General features: G+C 45.2%; 1 protein-coding gene across 1 annotated transcript in view; it reads left to right on the top strand.

Moving 5' to 3' along the window:
* Window positions 1–8,838, top strand: part of LOC109302237 (neurobeachin) — a 564,850-nt gene extending 556,012 nt beyond the window's left edge. The window contains exons 38-39 of the mRNA XM_019523799.1: window positions 8,671–8,779; window positions 8,821–8,838. Of these exons, the coding sequence (XP_019379344.1) occupies window positions 8,671–8,779; window positions 8,821–8,838 (127 nt within the window). The remainder of the gene's footprint in view (window positions 1–8,670; window positions 8,780–8,820) is intronic.
* Window positions 8,839–9,130: the final 292 nt, after the last annotated feature.

Raw genomic sequence — 9,130 nt, forward strand, 5'->3', positions numbered from 1 at the left:
GGGGGGGACTATGGTTGTAGGGGTGGAGGGCCTGGTCAGGGAGCATAGGTCCCCTGCAGGGCCCACAGCTCCCCTCCACAGGGGCCACAGTCCCCCGCACACAGCAGCAGTGGTCATCGGGTGCTCAGGGCCTGATGGCACATGGGGCCTTTGGAGACAAGGCCTGGCCCATTGCCACGTGCAGTCTCTGTGAGCAGGGATGGGTCCCAGGTGACAGCCTGAGCAGTCCAGGACTACCTGAAGTCCCATGGCCCCATGGTGAGCCAAGCCGGGCCGGACCCATGATAAGTGGCACAGGTGGTGTCCTGTCTGAGGTGCCATGGAGGGCTCTGGCCACAGCAGACCCTAAGCACCCAGTGGCTACTGCTGCTCCTCAGGCTCTAGCTCCCCCTGACTATCTGGGAGAAGCCAGGCAGGGTCATTTTGCCCCAAGTGACACAACTTGCCCCACACCAGAGTGCATGTCCAGGCACATGTGCTGAGGCAAAAATCTTCAGCACAAATTTGTGCTGCTCCTATTTGAACTGCTGTGAGTGTATAAGCTTGCATGTGTGGACGCGCTCATACTGGCCAGGACTTTTTTTTCAAATAATGGTCATACTTGTCCCAGATATCTGTGGGGCCTTCTAAGCATCTTTGAGCAAGTCTAAATAGAATATCTCTGAACCAAGGTTAGATGCTAGACACCATTACATTTGATAACATAGATTTTGGCTGGCTGCCCATCACTGACAAGGGCAAACTACATAGGCAGTTCAGTTTTATACCGAATACAGATAGTCACTCCACTGCAGAAAAAGGATTCTATGCACTTTAACCAACATGCAGACAACTAGGGTGCCTGTAGACATGTGGGGCACCTGCTCTGACATGCTGTAATTACAGCATGTCGTAGTACACTTAACGGAGTCTACTAGAGAGTGCTAATTAGCATGCTCTGCTAGCCTTCGTATCTTGTGCATTCAGTATCCCCATGCTTTAAAATGGCGGTGGGTGCACTTTAACTAAAGACTGTTGAACAAGCTCGTGTTTTGCTATATTGTCTACAGTCCAGTCACATCTGTAAACAATATAGATTCAAGGCACCTGTGCTGTAGTAGTCTATCATTATTCTTTCAGTGAAGAATGGCTTAGGAAATAGAACGGTTTTTCTCCAAGAATAAAATGGAGAAAGCATCAGTCTTTCAGTTGTCTTTCAGATTAGGAATTTTGCCCAAAATCTTTCCAAGAGCAAATACCAAAGAATGGAATTGCAATGGACACTCAGACATAAGAATGACAGGCATAGGGAATAGATATAAGCCACATTATTAATTTAAGCCTGAAGACAGGCACTGTCTATGGTATGGGTGGGCAAAATCTAACTTGAAGGCTGGATGCGGCCCACCAAGCCATTCTGTCCAGCCCGTTCCCCCCACCCCCACCCCCCCAAAAAAAATTTAGAATATATTTTTCTGCTCTATATTTTGGCTGCCTGTCAAAGATGGCAGGAGTCAGGGGCAGTAGGACCCAGGTGGAGTCCACAACAGGATACCACAGCCCAGCCCCACCCTACTCCCAGCCATTTCCCAGCCTTCCTGCTCCAGCACGGGGATGCACTAGTACCCGGGGGGGGGGTGTAAGGAGGGCCTGTGTGTGTGTGTGTGTAGGGAGGGTCTGTGTGTTTGTGCGTGTGTTCATATGGTGAGTCCCACACACCACCATACACATGCACCTACAGCACTCCTCACACTGACATACACGCAGACCCCCCATACCCACACCCCCTCATACAGCCCAGCCACCTTCACCCCCATCCCCACACAAACTCTGTGCCCATCCACTCCCCACTTATCCACACATACCCACATGCTCCCTCACCCCACACCCCCACACCTATCCCCCACAAGACACACCCACACCCCACATACTCACATCCCCCAAACAAACCTATAGCCACCCCCACACAATATACAAGAGTATGACTTCATTTTAAGCTATTATATACAATCGCCTCTGTGTACATTACTCAAACGCATGCAAACCAGGACAAAAATATATATTTTTAATCAAATGAATGTTTTAGATGTTCATTTTTTTTAATATAATTTGGTATTTTTCTGGTTCTGGGATGGCAAAACCCCTTGCTGAAAGGAGTACTTCCAGGGGTAAGGGGAGGGACTTCTGGTGACAAAGGTCAGAGGTAGGGCACCTGTCAAGAGGCGGGGCTACCCATGTGGCCCTTGACATCTTGCCAAAATTTTGTAAGCGGCCCTCCACCTGAAATAATTGCCTGCCCCTGGTCTACAGCCTTACTCCCTTATATCCAATATTTGATTGGTTTAAGAGCTTGCAGTATTTAACCAAACAAAATCAATAACTTGGGGTAGACATTTCTCAGCTTATTCTGATATATTTATCCTCTTGTATATAGGATTACAGCACATCAGGGTGGTAGGGGGTGTGCTGTAGCAGCCCCCAGAATATTCAACTCTCTCACCTTTTTATGAGCCACAAGGTATACTTGTTCTCATTTATCTCTGGGAGCTGATTCTATTAGCTTTTACCTGGACTAGACAGTAGCCACAGCATGTAATGAGCTAACAGTTTTTCTGATAGAATATTAGAAATTCTGTTGCTCTTGACTGTACATCCCTGATGCTGCCAGAAAAGAGAAGATTGACAAGGTTTCGTGTCAGTTTGCCCTGTGGGAGAAATTCCTTCCTGATCTCAAAGGCCCCTGAGGTATGTTACATTTAAAACATGATTAACAGTTTAATCGTTCCTTAAGTAGTAACCCAGCCATACAGCAAACAAGCCACAATGTTGTTACACATGTAATGTATAACAACTTTGTGATTGAGTTGTACCATGCTTTAATTTAAATGTGTGACTGGTTGGGGCTGGCCTGTAGAACCTAATACTCAACTGAGTGTCAAGATCCAACATGAGTCAACTCCAGGGTCTAGGACACAGCTGCTCCAGCAGCCTGATCATGGGGTCCCTGTGCACTGGGGCCTTTCAAACTACATGTACCACTGAGCTGGACAGCACACAGCATTTTAAAGGTCCTGGCACATGGAGACTCTGGGATCAGGCTGCAGCAGCCTAGTCCTGAAGTCCCCTGAGCTGAGACCTGTAAAAAAAACTTTTGATAGTCAGCTGATTATCAGCTGGGGGTGGACACCTGACCAGGGCTGGTTTCAGATCCTGGTTCTGTTCCCACCCCAGCTGCCAGTCTACCAATTGCCAGCACGTGGATTTCAACTTGTGGGTGCTGGAGGAACCTGGGAATCAGGCTCCCCTTGCACTGGCAAGTAGGGCACAGTAGGGATCTCTGATCTGGAAATCATGCATCCTGCCATGCATCTGCAAAAGGTGCAATTCTTGGGATTGCAACTTAGATCCCATTGTGCCTTAAACTGAATATCAGTCAGAGGCCAAATCTATTAGACTTGCTACCTTCCAAAGATCCCAGGATGCAAATAAGGGGAAGGAGGGAATGGGGCAGGTAAGAGAGAACAAGAAATTTTGGAAAAGCCTAATAGAGGCTTTGTAGAGGCATGCCTGTAGAGGCATGCACAAGCCAATTAGGTGGTCCCATTCTCCCTCCTGCAGCCAACACAAAGTCTGGGTGCTTGCAGAAAGGGAAAGGAAGTAATCACCGCCTTAATTTTGCCTCTCCCACCACGCAAACCAATTTGTTGCCTTCTCTGTCATCCACTCAAAATCCAGCATTATGGATATGGTAAAGTGGAGCAGTTTTTTGAACCATCAATAGTAAACTCTCATTGACTTCAATGAAAGAAGAATTAGGCCACTGTTATGCAGGATTTTTGGATAGTTTAAAAATCCTACCCAAATGCCCTATCATCAGAGTAGGGGGATCGCTATAATTTGTTAAGTGTGCTTCCAGTATGGCTGGTTTGATTATTATGTAATCCTGATATAGGATCATAGGAAAGTGGTGCTTGAAGGGACCACAGAAAGGTCATCTAGTCCAGCCCCCTGTTCAAGGCAGGATCATCCGCAACTAAACTATCCCAGCCAAGTATCTGTCTAACATGCTTTTAAAAGTTTCTGAAGATGGAGATTCCATGACTTCTCTAGGTAGCCTGTTCCAAGGACTTGCCAGCCTTATAGTCAGGATTTTTTTCCTAATCTTTAGCCTAAATTTCCCCTGCTCCATGTCAAGTCTGTTGCACCTTGTCCTGTTTCTACAGACCCAGATTAAAAACCATCTCCATCCTCTTCATAATCATTGTTGTGGTATTTGAAGACTTTTATCACTGGGAGAGCTGAGGGAATAGTTCTCCATCAGCAGGATGGGAATATGAGGGCCTCAGTAGAAGGACTCAGGTGCCTACATACTAATGCCAGGAGCATGGGGAACAAGCAGGAGGAGCTAACCCTTCTACTCTCCAGTGTGATCTAGTAGGGATTACGGAGATCTGGTGGGACTCCTCACATGACTGGAGTGTAGTTATAGAGGGCTACACCCTGAATAGAAGGAACCTGGGTGAGGAAGAAAGGTGAAGGCGTTGCTCTCTGTGAAAGAGCAGTACACCTCCTTGGAGGCCAACATCGGCTCCAAAAATGGACAGCTTGAAACCCTCTGGGTCAAGTTGTGGGGGGGAGGGAGGGGCATGGCAAGAGAGACCTAACTGCAAGTGTATACTACAGACCACCAAACCAGGGGAAAGAACTTGATCTAGAGTTCACCCAAGAATTGACTGAGGCTGCACGTGCACGTGACATGGTTGTCATGGGCAGTTTTAATTATCCAGACATTTCCCGGGAGGAACACTCAGCCAAGTTAAAACAGTTGCGATCCTTCCTGACCTGTGTCAAGTAGCTCTTCCTGACTCAGGAGGTGCATGGGCCAACCAGAGGTGATGCTCTGCTAGACTTGGTCCTGACCAAAGGAGACAACCTGTTGACAAACTAAAATATAGAGGGAAGTCTGGGTGACAGCAACCATGACACCATCATGTTCACTGTCCGACATAAGGCAGACAAATCGGATAACAGGATTGAAGTCTTGAACTTCAAAAATGCAAATTTCAACAAGCTTAGGTCACTAGCAAGGCAAATGCTGTGGAACCAGGGACCAAAGGCAAAAGGTGTGCATGAAGAGCAGTTGTTTCTTAAGGACACAATCCTTGAAGCACAAAGGAAATCCATTTCCATGCAGAGAAAAGATAACAGAAGGGCTGGGAAGCCCTCTTGGCTATACAGGGAAATAACGATTCTCTTAAGAAAGAAGAAAGAGGCCTATAAACAATGGAAGCTCAAGGCGGGCCCCAATGAGAACTATTCTATGACAGCCCGCATTTGCAGGGCACAGATAAGAAAGGCTAAAGCGGTGACCAAACTTAGAGTAGCAATGGGAATCAAGGACAACAAGAAGTCCTTCTTTAGGTACATAGGGAACAGGAGGAAAACAAATGGGAGTGTGGGGCCATTGCTCAACAACTCAGGAGAGCTGGTTACTGGCACCCAGGAGAAAGCTGAACTCCTGAATGACTATTTTGCCTTGATATTTCACCAAACCAAAGGGAAAACCTCGCCAGGTAGAGTAGAGGATGAGCACGGTAGGAATAACCGCCTTCCTACTATTGCCATAGAATTGGTGTATGACCAGTTAATACAATTAGACATATACAAATCCAGTAGGACTGGATGATCTTTATCTGAGAGTGCTGAAGTAGCTGACTGAAGTCATTCCAGAACTCCTCACAGACGTCTTCCAGAACTCGTGCTCTGGAGAAGTCCCTGAGGACTGGAAGAGGACCATTGTTGGGCCCAGCCACAAGAAGGGCAGGAGGGAGGTTTAACTATAGGCCAATCAGCCTAACTTCTATCCTAGGGAAAATCCTAGAAAAGTACATCAAGGAGTCTATCTGCAATAAGCTTGCAGAAGGTATGATTCTGAAAGATGGCCAGCATGGCTTCGTAGTGGGCAGGTCTTGCCTTACCAACCTCATCTCCTTCTATGACCAGGTAACTTGCCACCTGGACACGAGAGAGCAGGTTGACATTGTATACCTTGACTTCCAAAAGGCCTTTGATCTAATATCCAATGTTGTCCTTACAAGAAAATGGGAGGATTGTGGGCTTACCTCTGAAACAGTCAGATGGGTGAGAAACTGGCTTCAGGGTAGGACCCAGAGAGGCATAGTGAACTGATCTGTGTCATCCTGACGTGAAGTGTGCAGTGGTGTCCCGCAGGGATCAATGCTCGGTCTAGTACTTTTCAACGTCTTTATTAACTATTTGGATGTGGGGGTGAAGAGCTCACTGGCCAAATTCGCAGATGACACCAAGTTATGGGGAAGTGTGGTCATGCTTGGAGATAGACTATGTTTACAGGTAGACCTAGACAGGCTGGCAAGTTGGGCGGATAGGAACCTGACGAAGTTCAACATTGAGAAATGTAAAGTGCTCCACCTTGGGATGGGCAACCCTCAACACACCTACAGGCTTGGCAGCACCAAACTGACTAGCACCACAAATGAAAGGGACCTGGGGGTAATAATAGACCACAGTATGAATATAAGCAGGCAGTGCAATGCTGTAGTCAGTATGGCAAATAATATTCTGGCATGCATCAATCGAGGCATCTCCAGCAAAACCAAGGAGGTGATTCTTCTGCTCTACTCAGCACAGGTGAAACCGCAGCTGGAGTACTACAACCAGCTCTAGGCACCACACTTTAACAAGGATGTGGACAAGCTTGAGAGAGTCCAAAGAAGAGCCACTTGTATGATCAGAGTCTTGCATGGTAAGCCATATGAGGAAAGGCTGAGGAACCTGGGACTCTTCAGCCTGAGGAAAAGAAGGCTAAGAGGGGACCTGGTAGCAGCTTACCACTACACTAGAGGAGTACATCAACGGCTTGGTGAACAACTGTTCACCAGGGCACCTGAGGGGAAAACCAGGAGTAATGGCCACAAACTCCTAGAAGATCAAGTTGGGCTCAACATTAGGAAAAACTTCTTCACAATCAGGGTGTCCAGACTGTGGAATAAGCTCCCTCCAGAGGTGGTGCAATCACCTTCCCTGGAAATCTTAAAGAGAAGACTAGACAGCCACCTTGCTGGGGTCACCTGACCCCCAGTTATCTTTCCTGTTTGATGCAGGGGGCTCAACCTAATGATCTTCTGAGGTCCCTTCTGGCCTTACAATCTATGAATCTATGAAAATCCCCCCTCAGTCTTTTCTTTTCCAGGCTAAATAACCCTCAGTTTTTCAGCCTTTCCTCTTGTGTCTCGTCTCCCAGGCCCCTGGTCATTTTTGTTGCCTTGTGCTGGACTTTGTCCAAATTGTCCACATCTTTCTTGAAGTGTAGGACCCAAAACTGGATCCAGTAGTCCAAATGAGGCCTCATGAGTGCTGAGTAGAATCACTCTATTTAGATATGTCAATTCCTGAAATTTTATTACAAGTACTTCACTATTTGGTGTTTTTGTTGAATTCCAAGTTCACTGAATCATATCATTAAGTAAAAATATGTTATAATTTAATCTTTATTTTCATTTTTAAAGCAAGTTTCCATCCGTCATGGGCACAGAGGAAAACCTTGAAAATATAAATTGGTTTCACACTAAGTGCGTGTCCAGATGAGTGTGGACATGTTATATGCAGCACCACATGCTACATATGCAGGCATTCCCCACGCTGCTACTTTGCAGGGGGTGGGATTCAACCTAGGAGATCCTGGGGTAAAAAAAAATCCATGCCTACAAAAACCAGGGTGGCTCACACAGTGGTATCTCCATAAATGTAGCCTGGACAGCTGGAGCCAAGCTCCAGTTGCTGCCTAGGCTCTCTGCTGCAGGAGCACCATGGCTGCAGCTCTCAAAGGCTTCCAGAACCCTTGGTAAGGCTGCTGGGGCCAGCACAGTTGCTGGCCCCAGCCTCCCTGTATCCCACCTGGGGCAACTTGCCACACGCCAGAGAACGCACGGCATGGGCATTCCTTGGGGACAAGTAGTAGTGGCACAATGAGTGCCACTGTTACTTGTCCCCAGGGAAATGCAGGTTCCTGCTTATGGGGACATGTCCTAAGGATTCAGTAAGAACCATGTAAGGATATTTTTTATAATTTTACTTTTTTTTAATAGTATGGTTTTGAAGATGTGCCACATGATTTAAGGATGCTTGTGGTTGGCAATAGTAGGATTTTTGATAATGGTAGCATTTAAAAGTTTTTCCAATTCTAAGTATTCCATGTACTCATTTTCTGATGCTGGTATAAATAAAAATGAAAAAGAAATTAATTCCATTTTTTAAGATTTCATTAACTAGAGGAGATATCTATACTGTTTAAGCAACTGTCCCAGTGAAAATGTTACTTGTATTTAGACTATGTTTGTTGCTGATACATCCATATGAGGTGGTCCATAAGACAGCTCTTTTATAAATAACTTTCTCTTTAGCTATCTGATAGTAAACTCTCTGGCTTTATAGTAAATTACATAAACCTTTTTATCATAATGAATTTTGTCTGAAATTTTACAAACACTTGCATTTTCTGAAAACATTTATTACCAGTGTAAATTAATATGCAGCTTATATTAATTTAGTGACTATTAAACGTCTTCCATTTTATATAGAATTATTAATTTTTATTTTTTTTTGCAGAAAGCCAAAAACAAAGATTAATTTCAAACTTTGCTTTGCTTTTAGATTATTATGCCATGCAATGAAAGACCACATAGTACGAGTAGCAAACGAGGCAGAATTTATTTTGAACCGACAAAGAGCTGAAGACGTACACAAACATGCAGAGTTTGAGGTAAGCCTGTGGATGAATTCCTGTTTTCTGTTTTTACTCAGCTATCACCTAGACTGTAACCTCATACAATAACAACTTTTTTCAGGGGAGACAAATTTACATGGAAGGCATTTCAAAACCAGCTTTTAAAAGCTTTGGTAAATGTAAAACACAAAGAACTAGTTTATTTTTTCATTCCCTCACTGAAATCCATGGAAACATTTACAGCTTGAAGAAACCCCTTACTCAGGTTGCCTACTTACTTGATATGGCAGATTCTTAAGGTTCATGGAAACCTTTCCTGATTTATTGCAACTACTGATGCAAAGAGCATTAGTAGTGCAACTACTTTATCTGTTTCTTTAAACAGAA

The sequence above is a fragment of the Gavialis gangeticus genome, unplaced genomic scaffold (assembly GCF_001723915.1).
Source record: "Gavialis gangeticus isolate Ggan-Ray unplaced genomic scaffold, GavGan_comp1, whole genome shotgun sequence".
Taxonomy (NCBI): domain Eukaryota; kingdom Metazoa; phylum Chordata; order Crocodylia; family Gavialidae; genus Gavialis; species Gavialis gangeticus.